The sequence below is a fragment of the Pleurodeles waltl genome, chromosome 3_1 (genome assembly GCF_031143425.1).
Source record: "Pleurodeles waltl isolate 20211129_DDA chromosome 3_1, aPleWal1.hap1.20221129, whole genome shotgun sequence".
NCBI classification, from domain to species: Eukaryota; Metazoa; Chordata; class Amphibia; order Caudata; family Salamandridae; genus Pleurodeles; species Pleurodeles waltl.
This window is the reverse complement of record NC_090440.1, coordinates 1,948,476,728-1,948,495,420: the sequence shown is the minus strand read 5'-3', so window position 1 is coordinate 1,948,495,420 and position 18,693 is coordinate 1,948,476,728. Positions and strand designations below refer to the sequence as shown.

General features: G+C 43.7%; 1 protein-coding gene across 1 annotated transcript in view; it reads right to left on the bottom strand.

Annotated features, from left to right (window-relative positions):
• BLMH (bleomycin hydrolase) overlaps positions 1–18,693 on the bottom strand; it is a 305,030-nt gene that overhangs the window by 167,225 nt on the left and 119,112 nt on the right. The window contains exons 8-9 of the mRNA XM_069226259.1: positions 11,588–11,746; positions 3,928–3,995 (exon numbers count right to left, since the gene is read on the bottom strand). Of these exons, the coding sequence (XP_069082360.1) occupies positions 3,928–3,995; positions 11,588–11,746 (227 nt within the window). The remainder of the gene's footprint in view (positions 1–3,927; positions 3,996–11,587; positions 11,747–18,693) is intronic.

Here is an 18,693-nt window from a genome sequence, read left to right as displayed (position 1 = left end):
ACGCCCATGCGCAATGGAGCCGAAAGGGGAGGAGTCCCTCGATCTCGTGACTCGAAAAGACTTCTTCGAAGAAAAACAACTTGTAACACTCCTAGCCCAACACTAGATGGCGGGATGTGCACAGCATGTGTATCTGCAGCTACACATGCCATCGAACATATATATATACATATATATATTAAACATTCCATTAGCATGGACATCTCTTTTCTTTATACTCTATCACTCCTACCTTACCCTCTGCGGGAAAACAATCTAAGATGGAGTCGATGCCCATGCGCAATGGAGCCAAAGAGGATGAGTCACTCGATCCCGTGACTCGAAAACACTTCTTCGAAGAAAAACAACTTGGAACACTCCGAGCCCAACACTAGATGGCAGAAGTATATGCACAGCATGTGTATCTGCAGCTACACATTCCATCGAACATATATATATTATTTGAATTCATGTATGTAGAAAGGGATGCAAGGATATATGCATCTGCATGACTGACGTGATTCTAAAACAGATATTGGCCACATTTGTACCAAATCCAATGTACCAAAAATTTCAAGCACTGTGAAAGATGTCAAAGCAAACCAGTCCGAGAGCTGGGAAAAGTCGTGGCCACTTTCAATTCCTTAGATAGGATGCAGGCCTCTATTAAACAAATTTTCAACCCTAGGATTTTCATCGGGGTGGGTCATGATAGGGGGAACACGGCCAGCTGTCCCACAACACAGCCCTGCTTACAAGGCCAAGGCAGACATGCATAGTGGCAAGATTCCAACCGGTTTGCCAGTTTCTTCCCCTCCAAGGGTGGACCCTGCCTTCATGGCTCCAGAGGTGCTTGCAGAGGGCGGTCCGCCCAAAGACGCTCTAACTGCCAATTCAACTTTTCCATCTCATGTGGCGGTTGGGAGCATGCTTGCCCAGTTTTCACACAACTGGCAAGGGATTATCCTCAGATGCATGGGTGCTTCAGACAATACAAGAGTTTCAAATTGAGTTTTACGGCTCCCCTTCTCAACCTCGCCATCCATGCCCTCTGGAGCTTCTGGCAGGCTCCTTTGTGGTACGTTGTTGGACCAAAGACAGGATCCAATGTTGTGTCCTCCGGAAGATGGACAATGTGTCCATGGTCCGTTACATGAATCAGCTAGGGGGAACAAAGTCAAAAGCTCTGTCGGCTCTCACCAGGGTCTTCTGGGAGTACTGCCTTGCCCACAAATTATCGGGGATGGCGGAACTTCTGTTGGGATCTTCCAACATAGTAGAAGATTGGAACTCCAGGTATCTTCAGGATTCGAGCATGTGGAAACTCCAGCCAAGGATTTTCCAGCACCTGACCTGTAGAGGAGGTCCTGTCATGGTGGACCCATTTGCATCTTTTCTGGATCAGGAGCTAGACAGGCTCTTCAGCTGGAGGCCGGATCCGCTTGTGGAGGAAATAGGTGCATTTCGACAGGACAGAGCAGAGTTGCACGTTTCCTCCGTTCTCTATGATCGCTCGACTATCGGCACAGTTCTGGAGGCAACGGACAAACCTGGTTCTGGTAACACCTCTTTGGAAATCTCAAGAATGGTATCTGGTTCTGATGGACCTTTCTAGGGATTTTCCAATCCTTCTACCCCCGAGTCCCAATCTCCTCCAAGACCCATCCGGGAATATCCACAAGCGGGTGGTGGAACAGTCTCTTAGTCTTACAGTGTGGCAGATTAAAGGAGACTACTGCAAGTCCCGAGCCTTTCGCAACAAGCTCAATCTCTCCTCACAAAAGCACTCATGTCTTCCACAGTACGCCAATACAAATCTGCCTGTTCAAAATGGTCCAGTTGGTGTATGCAACGGGATCTCGATCCTGTGGGCTCTGGCACTGTACCAGTGTTGAATTTCCTTTCGGGCACAGCAGCGAAGGGCATGGCTTACAGGTCAGTAAATTCCTTTTGGTCAGCAATTTTGGATGTCCGGGCTCTAGAGATTACAGGTAGAGTTTTTACCCGAGATGTGGTAACTTTTCAAATCTCTAAACGCACAAAGACCCACACCAGGATAGTATCTTATCCCTCCTTGCCTGATACTCCCAAACAGTGTGTCGCTAGATGCATTAAGGCATATAAGACAATGACAGATCAGCTGGGACGCCCTAGGGGAGAATGCTCCTTATTTGCCCTCAGGAAGCCTTTCAAGCTGGTTTCTTCTCAAATCATAGCCTGTTGGGTCTGGTGGGTAATACAGAAAGTAGGCATTGATATCTGCCTTTCTGATGCACATTCTGTAAATGGCGCCATGGCTTCTAATGGCTTTGGCTGCATGCCCGTTTGGAAGATATCAGTGCCGCAGACTAGGCTTTTAATTTCACCTTTAAGAACTTCTTCTTCAAGCCAGTAATTGCTATGGCTTCTTTAGTGGTGTGTAAGCTTTCAACTAGCATAATCCTTGCCTTGGGGCCCGACGTAGAATATAAAATGTCAGTTATCGTAAATGAATTTTTTTAATTCTATTAAGAACGTGGAGGCAAGGATTATTCTCACCAGTATCGCCCAGCTGGGTTTTTTTCTTAAGTTTGAGGTGTGATACTTTTTCTTTCCGGGTGAGTAATGACTTTTGCACACACTGTTGTAAACCGTTCATGATTGCTCACTAAGTCAGGACGTGTTCCTAAATGTTTGTGTGATGTCTGCATTTGGTGTTTCTCCTGTTTATACACTCATTTGCTCCGTAGATACTGATACCTCTAAACAGGAGTAAGAGACTCAGATAACATTATGATGGTTGCACGAAGAGGGGAATTAAGAAGTGACAAGGGACTATGTGATGATAAACTAATGACAATGGATGTTATGTTGCATTTTCTTTTTTATTTCTACCTTACCTCGTGTTCATGGGAAAGGTAGTTTATTGGTATGTTGATGTTCCATGTGGCTGCAGTGTTTATACAGCAAAAAAGGAACAGCATAATCCTTGCATCCGTGTCCTTATTGGAATTGAAAGCTTCCCTTTACAACAGCTAGGAAATTTTGTATTACAAAACTGAGAAAGTGGGAGTGGGGATGTAAGAAAAGTGTGTGCATGTGTATTAGTCATGTGTTTTCAAAGGCGTCCATGAATACTATTTGTACGCAGCTGCTAAAAACTACGTTTGTCACAAGTTGGTCAGGCTTTGAGCAACACACACAGCGCCCATGGGCACCTCTGTTTTTATTTCGTAGGCTTCAAGATCACAGTAAAACATTGTTTTTTCTAGCTGAGTGGGGCCTTCCTTCTCTTTCCAAACAATATGTAGCTTTTTTTTTTTTTTTTAAGAAACGCCATAATTTCAAGATGAAGACAAGTAATTGCAAAAATGAGAAAAAAAACCTGTTCCAAATTCAAATGTTCTTAAAGGAGAAAGCATCCACGGAAACAATTTCAAATAACTATGTGCCTGGAAGGCTGTTAAATCAAAAATGGGAAACTATGTACAGATTTTTATCTTTTAGGTTTCGTCAATGTTTGGTTAAACTCAAAGCATGTTCAAAGGACAGGAGACCAAAACCAACCCTTGAGGAAGCTCATATCAAAGCCGCTTCAGATATTTAGTTTCTCAGTACTTCATGAGTTATAGTGCAGTCTGCACTAGAACTAGAACACTACTTAAAAAACAATATAGCCTGGCTGGCTATATTGTACATAAAATAAGAGTTCTATGGATTAAGGGCCACTGAAGACTTGAATAAAGACCACCAGAAGGTAATGGAAGGCCACGCATCTTCTTTCATACCCAGAACTGGACGGTCTGTCAAGAGGAGGTAATGATTCACACTTTCAAAGTGAAACCTCTGACTTAAAGGCATGTCAATGGGAGCTATTAAAAGTAGCAGCATATTTTCGGTTGAGGTCACATTTATTTTCTGCAAACATTTCTAAAACCACAAACGTGTCCACAAAAAAGCAGCACTTACACATTCATGTCATTGATGCCCAACTTGCCATGGAAGTGTTTTCCAACGTCGCAGCCAAACCACACGGCCTGAAAACAGAAAGAAGTGGTCACAACACTGCTGCTCTGTTGGAGCAAACCTGTACCCCTACATTTAGACAACCAAAAACATTTTTACCTCATTCCGTCTTTCCACAGTTTACTGGATTGGAGACCGTGTTAACCTCAATTTCATAGAGCAATGTGTCCTTCGGTAAGGCACCTCCCAAAACCACCAAATTAGCAGAGTAAAACAATTAATTGAATAATTTGGACGATTCAATAACTGAGCTCTAGATAAATGCAAAGTTAAAGGGTTTTCTTACAAAATATATATATATATAAATATGTATTTTAAAAAAGATAAAAAAAGATAAAAAAGAAAAAAAAAAAACACACACAGCGGCCAGGGGTCACCAAGTAAAACAAAGCCCCCTTCCTGAGCCTGATCGAGGCCCGAGGTTCTCATCCCCCAGGGCTGAAATTTCAAAATAAGGGAGGGAAGTGTGGGGACCCCATTCGGTAGGCGGGTTACGGACATGGGTCCTCATTTCCCAGGGCCACTACTTAAAAAAATAAATGTAAAAAAAAATTTACAAAAAAAAAAAGGGAGGGAGGGTGGGTTTAGGGAGGGTGGTACATACAACCCAAATCCCTGCCCATCCATGGTCCCTGGGGACCCCATCCCCGGAGCTGACATGCAAGTTAAAAGAGGGGGACATACAGCTTCCCTCCCTGAGCCTTAAAGGCCCATGGGATACACTGAGTCCCGGGGAGCCCACCCCCGAAACACAGTAGTATCTAGTGAATTGCTAAGGTTTTCTTAATGCAAAGTAGGATACTATTACCAGACCTAAATATAACATCACTTTAATTTTTCGTATCTTCAGAGAAGTTCTAGGGTTTTTTTGTAACGTAAATTCCTATTTAATACCATACATAAAACCAACCACTTGCAATGCATGGTTGAAGGGGTGGCTGCAGGCCTGGCCTATGGCCAGGCCTTGCACCTAACCCCTCGTTGACAGACAACCCCACGCCATGAGCAGTCTTTGGTCGTGTTCAGCATGGGGTTGACCACAGAACCTGGCCTAGCAGGCTGAAGCATTTGGAAGCAGGTTTTGAAAGCTGAGTGGCGCTCTTGGTGTCTATGCCACTTTCCCCAGCTTCCCAGGGTTAAGTGCACAAGGATGCGTTAAGAGAAAGAGAGGGAGGGAAGAGGAAAGTAGAGAGAAAGCATCCAGAGAAGGAGGAGCAACAGAATGGATGGAGAGAAAGATTGCACGAGAAAAATGAAGTGGGGCTGGATTGATAATGTTTCTCAGGGCTGCTTTTGGTTCACCAGTCAAGCCCTGAGCAGATCTCAAATTTTACTTTTAAAACAAAAAATGGAAAATGGTAAGCAGAGAAGACCGTTTCCTCTGTAGTTCTGAAAATCGATTGAGCTAGAAGTTGTGGATTCCAGAGTCCATAGTAGTGGTATGGTTTCATTGGTTGGGTTCTTGAGGAAAAAAAAAAAAAAAAAAAAGACTGAAGAACATTTTCTGTACGCAGTAACACTTGACAAATGGACTTTTACGGACGACAATTGCAACTCGGACCGGTCCTAAATAAGAAGGTATATAAGAGTGCTTCTTGGGCAAATCACAGGTAAAAGTTGTGTTGCTAACACCAGATGGAGAGACTCTTCCATTTGAAAGAGTATGAATTTGTTATGGATGATGCTCAGCTTCTTTCAGGATGTTCATACATTCCTAAAGGAGAATCAAGAGACCATACTGATGAATGCAAGAACCAGGCTGCCAAATTCAAATATTGGCATTTTGGGATGGAGATTGTAGCCCCTGAACTTGTGAAGGAGGTAACTGACTGACTGTCAGTTGAGTTGCTTTCAGAAGACACTTCAGACAGACAGTGAAGTCTTTAATCTGAACGACACTTTTGCCTATAAGGTATCCAGAACCACTCAAGGTAATGTAACCACCGTACTGGAGTTGCACTTGATTTTTCTTGACTGACATTCAATCTCAGTTGATTGAGGGTAGTGACTGAGCTGGAAATGCTGACAAGTCTGTTGTGATGTTGAGGCCTCGATCAGCCAGTCATCCAGATACAGCCATGCACTTTGAGAAGTTTGTTGGAACAGACTTGAGGCTGAATGGAAAGAACTTGTATTGGTAATGAACACTTCATACTACAAAACTCAGGATTTTCTAATGTTTCTTTAGGAACATGGAATTGCACACCCTGAAGGTCCATGGAGCATAGTCAATGTCCCTTATGGAGCTGTGGGTAGATTTGATGGTGCTTGCTTTCTGAATGTTTCTTTCCATTTGTTTGCCAGTTTTAGACCCAGACTGAGGAAAAAATCCTTATTTGGACTTTTCTTTTTCACCCGAAAGTAGCAGGAATAAATTCCCAATCCTTCCTGGGAGGGAGGGACTCTCTCAAGAACTTGTTTGTGCAAGTGGATGTTGACTTCTTGTTCATCTAGCTCAATGTTCACCCATTGCTATGGGAAGGATTTTGTTGGAACTGCTGAGGAAGGACATCTGAATCTGTGAAATTAGCCATTCTAAGCAAAACAATATTCAGAATCCATTTGACCATTGTGATTAATCTCCTCTGTTTCGAGAAATCTGAGATGGTTCCAGCCCACCAGAAAGGCTGCCAGAAGAGGGGGAAATTAAGTAATTCCTTGGCTTCCACAGGAGGCCCGTCTTCTACTGCAGCTTGTTGATGACTTCCTTTCCCTCTGGACTGGTGTGTTTACTGGTGCAAGACCAACTCTGATATTGCGGCCAACCTTGAGGACATTTAGGGGTTTCAATCTAATTGTAAAGGATGTAGGAATTTTTCTATTCTTTTTCGATTCCCAGCCCTACAGCTTGTAGAGCTTAAATTCAGATCATCTCATCACCTGCATGAGTGCTGCATAAGGTGTTTTCCTGGAATGTCACATTCAGTATTCTTGGTTGCGCCTCAGGTTTGAGGCTTGTAAGTTTTAACCAGGAAGATGACCTTGTCTTAAGACTAACAGTGGTACTAATAACATGGTGGGAAACCATTATGACTTTGTTAAATACTTCTAGGAAATTCTGAAGGCGATCTCTAGGCAGGCCATTACCAAATTGTTGGAAGGAATCCCAGAGAGAGCTATCTTGTCTGCGTAATAGGGCTGTGGCACTAGCCGGTTTCATTATAGTACCGGATGTGCCACACATTTTCCTTCCCATAAAATCAAAATACTACCTTGCCTGGAGAAACTGTTGACAAAGGAGAAGTGGCATAATATTTTTCATCAATGAGACCATGACAATAGAGTCAAGTGGAGGGCTCAATTGGAGGAACAGTGGATCCTGATCCAGCAGTTTGGATTTTTGCAATATCACTAATGAGAGCAGAGGTCTTGAAGATTAGTTTTGCTGCATCTCTGATGATCGACCTCCTGGAAAGTACGGATGTCATCAACAGTAGAGATAAGTGCAGGAAGCAAATCTGTCAAGGTTGATGAAAATCTTCCAGCCTGGGATGTAGAGCAAGGCCATGAGTAATGTGAGAGGGACTGTGATGGGCATCTGCATCAAACTCCTGAGGAGGAAGTATGTCTTGAATGTCTAAAATGCCTTGAGTGGAAAGCACAATGGTGAGTTAATTGACCTTGCGGTTGACCCTCTAGCATGATCTAGGATGAGGTGATGGAGACTTCGATCTCCTTGAAGGAACAAGAGCTGCTGCTGGTAGGGGATTTGCCCTGTGGGCACTGGTGATGTAGGGCAAGAGTTCTGCAGGTGCCACTGGTGGAACAGGAGGAAGTAGTGGTGGCAGCAGAGATGTCTGATGAACTGAGATGTTGAGTCCACTATTTCTACTGGCAAAGGTAAGGGCATGGATGGAGCATATGCTCTTCAGTAGTCAGAAACAGAGGTAGCCTCTGTATCTTTATTTTTCTGAGCCACTCAGACTTCTGAATGGAAACAGGAGATTGTGTAAATGTCAATGTAGAGTGGTATTTCAATGTCAGTCTCCCTCAGTGTCTTGCCAGTCCTCAACAGTGAACACGCTGAGACAGTATTTTGTTTTGAGATCGACCAGAGATGGCACAGGTTTTCTCTGTGTTTGTTTTTTCATGAATCTCCCTCTGAAGAAGTCCTAAGAAGGAGAGTGAGGCACTGGTAGTGGGAACACTCGCTCCTCTGATGTCCCTATTCTTCCAGGCAGGGACTTCGGGTGCCTTCACTGCTTTTCCTCACCATGATGTGGTGAATCTTCTCCCAGTCCTTCAAGGTACACCGGGAGAAGGTCCTGCTGTGTTTAAACTACATTTGATAGAAACGTGTTAATCCGGTAGATTAAGAAAACATAGATCAGGGTAATCTGTTTTTAAAATTTTCATGCCACAAGCAGAGCACTTCGCAACAAAAAAAAAAAAGACATTTGTGTTAAGAGAGAAAATATTTTCTGTCACAAAGTAACAGAAAACGTACTCTAAATCTTAAAGGATGGTAAGTGTACTTGATTTAAAAGGGCTCGGCAGAAACAAAGGAGCTGCAACAGAAAGCATGATGAGATACTGGTGAGGTGGACGTGTTGAATCTCCAGTGTCAGTTTTTCATTTTATTTGGCTGTAGGCTATTTGGCTATACTGTCCTACTCTCTTCCCTTCATTTCCTTTAAAAAGGTTTGGGAAGAAGGACTTTGTCACTTAGTTCTCTAGTGACGAGTATTTATTTTTTATTGAAAATAAAACATTTCAAGTAAATAAATATTATTGGTCAATACAGCCTGTCATATTGGCTGCTAAATTGTTAGTCTTTGAACAAGAAGTTTTTTGGCCTTCCTGACAAAGGCGAATGTGAAACTTTTTCTTTGACAAATCTTCTTGGAATCCGCACGTGGGCAGGAATATTCAGGCATATTGATTAGAAGTGGAGATCCTTTGAAAGAGAACTGGCAAATTCTGCACTTATAAATACCCAATATCATCATCAGGATGTAAGCCTCACGGTCATACCTTAATGTACACATAGAGCACCTTGTTGTTGAAGACACTTGACATCAATAGTCACTGCCAAGTGCCACAGACATCTTAAAAGGTCAAAGTTGATGAGTCTCAATCAACCTCGAAGTGTGTTTTCTGCAACAAGGGCCAAACTATATAGTGTGAATTCTCAAAGGTACCTCCCTACATATACTTAGGCAGTCTGGGTATCGAACGAGGGTTTAGAGCGATAGAGGACCTAGGTCCTTGCTGGTCCTCTAAGCCTGGTGCTGAAATTGGTCATACCATGAATAATTGTAACCCCACTGCGGAAAAGGCTTTTTCAGCTAAAATAAGATAATAAAATTATAGGAAAATGAACATGAATTTCCCATCTTGCCCTACTTCGGTCATGTTACGTACATATCAGAAAAAGTCGGATATGAATGTGTACACACAGCAACACAAAACTGCTTTCAATAGCAATTTCCATCCAATGTAGCTGAAGGGCAGTGCTGCGAGTTCAGTGACAGTACATTTTACTCTGTGCCTCGTCGTATGAAAACATTTTTCTATGTATTTTTTTATGTTTTGGATAGTAGTATTGCAAGACATTTTAAATTCATTTTCTAGTGGGGTTTTGCTACATGCAGATTTGTTTTTTTTAAATTAATTTCACAATAAAGACAAAGCATTTCCTTTATATATTCATTGTTTGATTTTAAATCCTAAATTAATTTCTCTGTTAGAAAAAGTGTTGTGAAATTCTATACTAAGCTGGACTTTTGATTATTAACGGCCACTTTCAGAGTTGGAAACCGCTGTTTCTTAACTTTTTCCATCACTGGTCATTTTGCACACACTCTTATTTCATTAAAGTGTAACTCCTATTGAGCACTGCATACCAGTGTTTCCTTCTAAACTATCTCCTCCTGAAGCTCAAGGACTGCGTTAATGCCAGAGTTTCAGGTGTAAAAATTCAATATGTAAATTATTTCGCTCAACACTTGTCCCCATCTGGCTATTGAGAAAATGTGTAATGGATAAAGGCTTTAAAGAACAAAGTCTGACATACCATTCTTAAAAGGACTGTTCATTCTAAAATCAATATTTTTCAACTTTTGCACAGATTAAAATTCTCACTATTTTGAATATTCATGGATCACCCATCTCAAATGACTTTGCTTCATTTTCAAGCCTTTTAACATCGTTCCCAACAAATCTTACAGTTGTGAGCAATCAACTTGCCTAGATTGGTTCCATCATTGTCTTGGTTTCCCTTTCACTCCACTGAAAATCTATGAAACCTATGACATTGATGGTTCCTCAAAACACCTATCAAACCAGATACACTTTCTCCAACTAATTCCTCACGGCAATGACCTATGATATTGAGATTACATAGAACAGCAGTGGTATACTTACCACCATCTCCTCACTTAACTTACTCCTCAAATCCTGTTTCAACACCCCCTTCCATTTTGCCTTGGTATTCTTTTAACAAGGCACCATATGCAAAAGGTGAGCCAGCGCTATGTACATCTAGTAAAACAACCCAGTCTCATTACAAAAATATTCCTTTTCTTCAGTATGGGGGGGGATTATTGATTTATTTTATAGGCTATAATATAAGCTATATTGTGTGACAATGTGATGGACATTTAGTCCACTACTTGCAAACCTTTTGAAGGTTGATTGGGAGATAAAGGGAACCCGATGTCTCCCTGGCTAACACAGCTAGCTTGGGTTGTCATCTTCCATCTCTCTATATTTTTTGGGGGGGTTTGCTCTTTTCACACAAAAATACAGCGGCTTCCTGACAGTCTGAAAAGGTTTGAAAAACGGCCTTTATCTCAGTTACTCAATGGCGTTACACCAACACTAGAAGACAGCAAGAGTATTTAGACTTGGAATAGCACAAGAAAGGATAGATAAAGGGGCAAAAACTGTTTTTTTCCTCTTGCTGTTTAGTTTCATTACTAAAAACACTCTTATTCATATATGGATAACCATATCTAAGAAATTATGAAATTACATACAGCTGGAACATATCACTATGCAGCTCATTAAGAAACACCTATCATGTTGTAAGTATACAAGTGTATGTGGTCTACAATCATTTCATAAGATGTAACCACTGTGCAATAAAGTCAAGCAGACACATGAAACAGTTAAAAACATTTCCATCATAAAGTCTCAGATAACAAAAACTACACACTTTATAAAAAAAAGAAACAAGGTCCACACTGACAGTGAAACACAATGGACCAATCTCCTGCTGCCCAAGTCCATCTTGCCAAAATGCAAGATGAGCCATCAAATGTAGTAATTAAAACATCTACCTGCAACCCTAGTATTAGGCTTTATGACTACATGTTATTCTTTTTTTAATGTAAACAATGTGATGTTTAAAAGATAGCATATTGATGAGGTTTTCAAGGAAATAGGTGAAGCGAAGGGTGATATGAGTATCAATGAAATTATTTGGATAGTAAGTAAGAAAATGGGTGCCAAGTAAGTGAATGAGCTACATCTAGGTGAACCACAATTGCCGTTGCCAAAAAGATGTACAAACACACAATAGATCATGGTTAGGATTGATAAATAGGAAACAAATTGTGTCAATACAGCACATGCAACAACAAACATGATGCAAACCAACCTCGCCGTCTTTGATGGAAGCAGCCGCAACTTTTTTCAGGGTATCAATGGGCTGGTTGTTGTACAGGGTCTTCCTTCCCCCAACCATGTTTCCAAGGAATTCCACCAAGTAGAGCTTTCCGTACTCATGAGATGGCCTGGGGTCGTTAACCAGGCATATCTGTCAAAAGCAAACATGGACTTTTGAAGATCTTTAATGAGTACCTTCAAATAACACAATCGACGAGTTTACTGCAATATGAACCTAAGAGATATATCATCAGAGAAAGGGGCATTAGTTAAATAATAAATAAATTACATCATGTAAGAACTGAGCTGCTGGCTTTTGGCGATGATTCGCTAGGATAAGATCCACCAATGCGTGGTAAATGACAAGCTCAGGAGATAAAACATGTTAAAATCAAAAAGTAGAAACAGCAGCCAATAATGTAAACATCTTAAAACAACAAAATACTGTTCTGAGAATGATATATGAATATTTTTTAACAAAAGAGAAAATATAAAATGGCACTAGCAAAACCAATAGGTCACACCTTTTGGAACCTAATGGCTTTGCCAATGTGGGGGGAAAAGAAGAAAAAAAAGTGATGACTTTTCCACATCATTTCATAGGCGCACAATTTTAGAACCATGATGTAGCTGTCTTTTTTGTATTATTATTATTTACAGGCCCCAAAAAAGGAGTTAAAAATATCACTAGTGTGAAATCACTTTCTGTAAGAGAGAGGTGTCAGTAAGTCTGTCCTTTCAAAAGAAAAAAAACACTGACCTGCGGAGGGGCGATAGAGGTGTAGGTGGGGGAAGGGGAATGGGTTGGAGGGGGAAATAAAATAAAGCTGATTTGGTGAGGAGTTGAAAATCAGCAAATGCATGAGAGTGTGACAGGGGCTGGGAAGAAGCACATAAAAGAGAGAACAACATGGAGTGCAGGGGAGTTTGGCAGTAGGAGAAGCACAAGAGAAAATGAGCAGCATGATTGAGAAAGCAACACAAAGCATGAGGGGGGTGCAGGTATTTGGAACGGGAGAAGGAAAATCACATGTGGGAGAGCTGGAAAACTCACTGGAGTGCTTAACCATCTTCTCTATAAAATCTTTTCACTGTTTGACTCCGAAGAAGGATCAGCAATCAAACGCTCAGCCATCTTATAGCTGAAAGACAATATGGTATAACGCCTCAGTCTGCTATTAATTACATAAGTAACATATTCCTATTTCTCTGACTCAAATGCCAAGCATCTGTATCCTCCTCAGAGGAGGAAGCCTGTAATCCAGCTGCTCTGCCCATGGCTGAGAACTTCAAGATTGCTGCCGGCATGAACCCAGAAGAAAAGAACTGCAGCGCACCAGTGTTTGCAATAAGCATCATAGGACCGCTGACCCGCACTCCTACAAAGGAGAGCGAGGGCCCCAGAGTGGTTATCAGACACATCAACTCGGAAGAGGAAAGAGCAGCATGAATGCGGACAACCCAAGGACGTTGAGGAACCTGCAAAAGGAGATCAAAATGGGAGGAGGCACAAAGGACAGCGGACAGGAAGAGGCTGAGGACACCACACACAGAAAAGAGAGGAAGAAGAGACCAGGAGAATACCAGGGAGAACACCATAACAGTAACGTGTCAAGGTCCAATGGTCCCAGTGAGAAAGTAGACGCTGTAACTCCATTTGCCGCAACCATGGAGGGCCATAGCCACTGGCAAGTGCCAGTAGGTAGCCTATTTTCTTTAAAGAGGTGGAGGGCTGGGAAACGGTCAGCACAACAGAGTCACTTGGGTGAGGGAGCTCACTGATTATTAGAGAGGCACCACTGAATCACAGGTGTGGTGACGGCATGATCGAAGAGTATCTGGGAAGCTACTGGGTTGATTATTTACGTTTTCTTTATATCGGATTTGCTTGTGAAGGCCACACCACACCTCTTCCTGGGACCAAAGTGAGGACCAGAGGTGGAGAAGCTGAAAAGGGCCGTTCGAAATACACAAGAGTGCTGGGTAACTGGAAGGGGGGGGATAGGTAAACACCCAAGGTCGGAAACTCTTGTAGGCAGCAGTACTTGTGCCTGAGACAATGGACTTAAAGCAACAACAAAATAAAGTTGTTTGGAAACACCCTCACGACGGGACATCATTCGTGTGCGGACGGTGGGGTGACTGCAAAACCTTTTTAGTTACTTGGAACGTTTGGTTAGTTTCTTATATTTCACAGCGGACATCTTGCGGGAACTGAGTATTTGATTATCTTTAGCCTAAAATAAAGAACATGTGCATACATCTCTGTGTCTGTTACAGTTTTAGTATTTCTGTATAAATGCAATGTAAGAAAGTACGAGACAATGCCGCATAAATGGAAACCACACATTTCTACAGCTGAACAAGGAGTCAGGATGACAAACCCAAATTCCAACTACACTAATTCAAATGAGGTAGACAGTGAGACCCAGCACAGTTATCAACTGGGGTCTCAGAGTATAGGGAGGTGTTTAAATTTAAGATCAAACTGTTTCCAACTATGGAAGTAAGGGGTAATCAAATGGCGGACAGATATTGAACTGAAGCAGCAAGCACGACAATATCAATGCAGAGGGAGGTGTAGTCTCAATCAAGGAATCACGCCAGTTTGTCATTTACTAACATACACAACTGTTTGCACTCCTTTGCTTGATACAGCCTAGATATTTGCACTCACTACATGAGCTTGACTGCTAATGTCAAAGCACCTATTTATGCCTTTCAAAAGGATGTACGTTATTGGGCAACTCGAATTGTCCAGATCAGAGACTGGTTGCTTAGTGACAGACATGACTTCACTTAGAGGCTAGAGTTAGACACTCTATATGTAAAGCTATGGAGTGTTATTCCACAATTACAATCTGGCTACAGATTGGCAACCAATGATTTAGGACTCATTTCTGATGAAGAATGTAGGTATCTTAACAAAGAATCATCTCAGATACACTATTTATTTTCAACCAAAAGTACACAAAGGAGGGGGTGCCTCCACCTGGTAAACCAATTACAATAGGAATGGGCTCATTCACTGAACAATTATCTAAATGTGTTGACTTCTTCCTTCGACCCATGGTGTATGCTTTACCATCATACATACTAGTGATTTCTTGACAAAAAAATGTCATACCTTGGAAATCTGTTTTTGTGATAGTTACTACTGATGGAAAACCTTTGTATATAAGTATTAATCATAATAATGGTTTGGCAGCTATGAAAACATATTTAGACCCTAAACCTCCTATTTTAAGCACAATAATATGCTGGGTGAGTTTTCTCCATCTGGCATGTGTCACCAGCAGGATGCAGGAGGCTTCGAGACCCAGCAACCTTAGTCATTCTCACCAGGATAGAGACCAAAACATCAGTATAGTAGCCTGAATATCCTGAACTCGCCACCCAGGATAGGCCTGAAACTGCACTGTGTCCAGAACAGCTTTGATGAAAGGGAGCAACTGAGAGGGAGTCAGGTGTGACTTTGGCACATTTACAGTGAAATCTAGCGAATGGAAATGGGAGACAACAGCCAGCGACGTGCCCGCCTTCAAATACCAGTCGTCAAGATAGGGGAAGACTAAAACCCCTGATCTGCACAAGTGAGCTGAGACCACCCCCATCACCTTGGTGAACACGTGAGGGGCACTGGTAAGGCCAAAGGGGAGCAGGGTGAACTGAAAGTGCTCAGGCCTACCCTGTACTGCAAGCAACATCTGTGGGAAGGCAGGATGGGAATATGAAAATAAGCGTCCTGCATCTCAAAGTATCCTGGGTCGAGGGCACATAAAACCTGAGCCAGAGTGAGCATTTTGAACTTCTTCTTGAAGAAAAGATTGAGAGATCAAAAGTCTTAGATACGGCGGAGTCCCTCGTCCTTTTTGGGTGCCAGAAAGTCAGGAACAGCAATCACTACCTACTTCTGGCATGGAAACCCTCTCTATGCCTCCCTTCGTATGATGGTGGCATGGATGGAGGGCTAGTCTCAAAGAGGAAGGAGTAGCCCCCAACAGATTATCTTCAAAACCCACCTGCCTGATGTGATGGACTGCCAGTAGAGCAGGTGATCACGAATCCTGCCTCAGACTCTGGCACTTAGTTGAGAGTCAGACTAGTAAGGTGTAGGGAAACGCTTCCCTTGGCATGGTTACCCCTATCTTTTTGCCTTTTGTTGATGCTAGATATGATTGAAAGTGTGCTGGGATCCTGCTAACCAGGCCCCAGCACCAGTGTTCTTTCCCTAAACTGTACATTTGTTCCCACAATTGCCACAGCCCTGGCACACAGATAAGTCCCTTGTAAATGGTACCCTGGTACCAAGGGCCCTGTGGCCAGGGAAGGTCTCTAAGGGATGCAGTATGTATTATGCCACCCTAGGGACCCCTCACTCAGCACATGCACACTGACTGTGTGTGCTGGTGGAGCGAAAATGACTAAGTCGACATGGCACTCCCCTCAGGATGCCATGCCCACATTTCACTGCCTGTGGCATAGGTAAGTCACCCCCCTCTGGCAGGCCTTACAACCCTAAGGCAGGGTGCACTGTACCACAGGTGAGGGCATAGCTGCATGAGTAATATGCCCCTGCAGTGTCTAAGCCAAATCTTAGACATTATAATTGCAGGGTAGCCATAAAGAGTATATGGTCTGGGAGTCTGTCAAATACGAACTCCACAGTTCCATAATGGCTACACTGAAATCTGGGAAGTTTGGTATCAAACTTCTCAGCACAATCAACTCACACTGATGCCAGTGTGGGATTTATTAAAAAAATGCACACAGAGGGCATCTTAGAAATGCTCCCTGTATACCAGTCCGAATCCTAGTGTTAGACTGACCAGTTCCTGCCAGCCTGCCACAACCATACGAGTTTCAGGCCACATGGGGTGAGTGCCTTTGTCACTCTGTGGCCAGGAACAAAGCCTGCACTGGGTGGAGGTGCTTCTCAACTCCCCCTGCAGGAACTGTAACATCTGGCGGTGAGCCTCAAAGGCTCATGTCTGTTATTACAGCGCACCAGGGCTTCCCAGCTAGTGGAGATGCCCACCTCTCCAGCCCCCACTTTTGGTGGCAAGTCAGGAGGATATAATGAGAACAACAAGGAGGAGTCACCCACCAGTCAGGGTAGCCCCTAAGGTGTCCTGAGCTGAGGTGACTTCTGCCTTAAGAAATCCTCCATCTTGTTTTGGAGGATTCCCCCAATAGGAATAGGGATGTGCCCCCCTCCCCTCAGGGAGGAGGCACAAGGAGGGTGTAGCCACCCTCAAGGACAGTAGCCATTGGCTACTGCCCCCCAGACCTAAACACACCCCTAAATTGAGTATTTAGGGGCGACCCTGAACCCAGGAAATCAGATTCCTGCAACCTACAAGAAGAAGAAAGACTGCTGACTTGAAAGCCCCGCAGAGACGACGGAGACAACAAATGACTTGGCCCCAGCCCTACCGGCCTGTCTACAGACTCAAAAAACCTGCACATCGATGCATCCAGCGGGACCAGCAATCTCTGAGGACTCAGAGGAGTGACCTGCACCTAAAGGACCAAGAACCTCCCAAGGACAGCGGCCTTGTCCAGAAACAACAACAAAACAAGCAACTGTAAAGAGACTCCAATTTCCCGCCAGAAGCGTGAGTCTTCACACTCTGCAACCGACGCCCCCGGCTCGAGTTCAGGGGAACCAACACCGCAGAGAGGACTCCCAGGCGACTCCGACGACGAGGACACCCTGAGTCGACCTCCCTGCACCCCCACATTGACGCCTGCATAGAGGATCCAGAGGCTCCTCCTGACTGCAACTGCCTGGTAACAAAGGAACCTGACGCCTGGACCAAGCACTGCACCCGCAGCCCCCAGGACCGACAGGAACCACCTACCAGTGCAGGAGTGACTAGGAGGCAGCCCTCATCCTAGCCCAGTCAGCTGGCCCCTGTACCCTGCCTGCATCACCAGTGTGACCTCCAGATCCCTCCATTGTTTTCTACGACAAACCAGACTCTTACTTTGCACACAGCACCCGGCCGCCCCTGTGCCACTGAGGGTGTGTTTTGTGTGCTTGTGTCCCCCCAGCCCCCTCAACACAGTGCTCTACAAAACCCCCCTGGTCTGCTCCCCGAGGACGCAGGTACTTACCTGCTAGCAGACTAGAACCGGAGCACCCCTGTTCTCCATAGGCACCTATGTGTTTTGGGCCCTCCTTTGACCTCTGCACCTGACTGGCCCAGTGTTGCTGGTGCAGTGGCTTTGGGGTTGCCTTAAACCCCCAACGGTAGGCTGCCTATGCCCAGGAGACTGAAGTTGTAAGTGCTTTACTTACCTGAGAAACTAACCAAAACTTACCTCCCCCAGGAACTGTTGATTTTTGCAGTGTCCACTTTTGAAATAGCTTATTGCCATTTTAACCAAAACTGTGTGTACTACTGTTTAAAATCAAAGTTCTATACTTACGTGTATGAAGTACCTTACAATTTATGTTCTTACCTAAAATCTTGACTCTTTTGGTTCTAAAATAAATTAGGAAAATATATTTTTCTATATAAAAACCTACTGGCCTGGAGTAAAGTCTTTGAGTGTGTGTTCTCATTTATTGCCTGTGTGTACACAACAAATGCTTAACACTACCCTCTGATAAGCCTACTGCTCGACCACACTACCACAAAATAGAGCGTTAGTATTATCTAATTTTTTCACTATCAACCTCTTGGACTCTGTGCACACTATCTCTCACTTTGAGATAGTATATACAGAGCCAACTTCCTACAGAAGGCTTAGAGGATGCTGCAGAGGTGGTGGGGGGTCGAGGGTGTGGGCAGTGGACTGACCAGACCGCTGGCTCCCTGATGCATGAGGTCTGTGGATCCCACGCCCTCAGCAATGCAGAGGCTGGGGAGCATGCGCAGCACAGTGGCTGGTCGGGAATGGATGTGGTTGGAGGGCCCCATCCGTAGCCATGAAAGGAGTGAAAAGCAGACTGGGGGAATGAGGGGCTGCCACAAGGCCCAAGGACCTGGCCGTAGCAAGAGAATCCTAGAAGCACTTGACCACAGAGTTGGTCTGGTCCCCGAAGAGATGAGCGACATTAAAAGGCATGTCCATCAAAGTAGCCTGGAC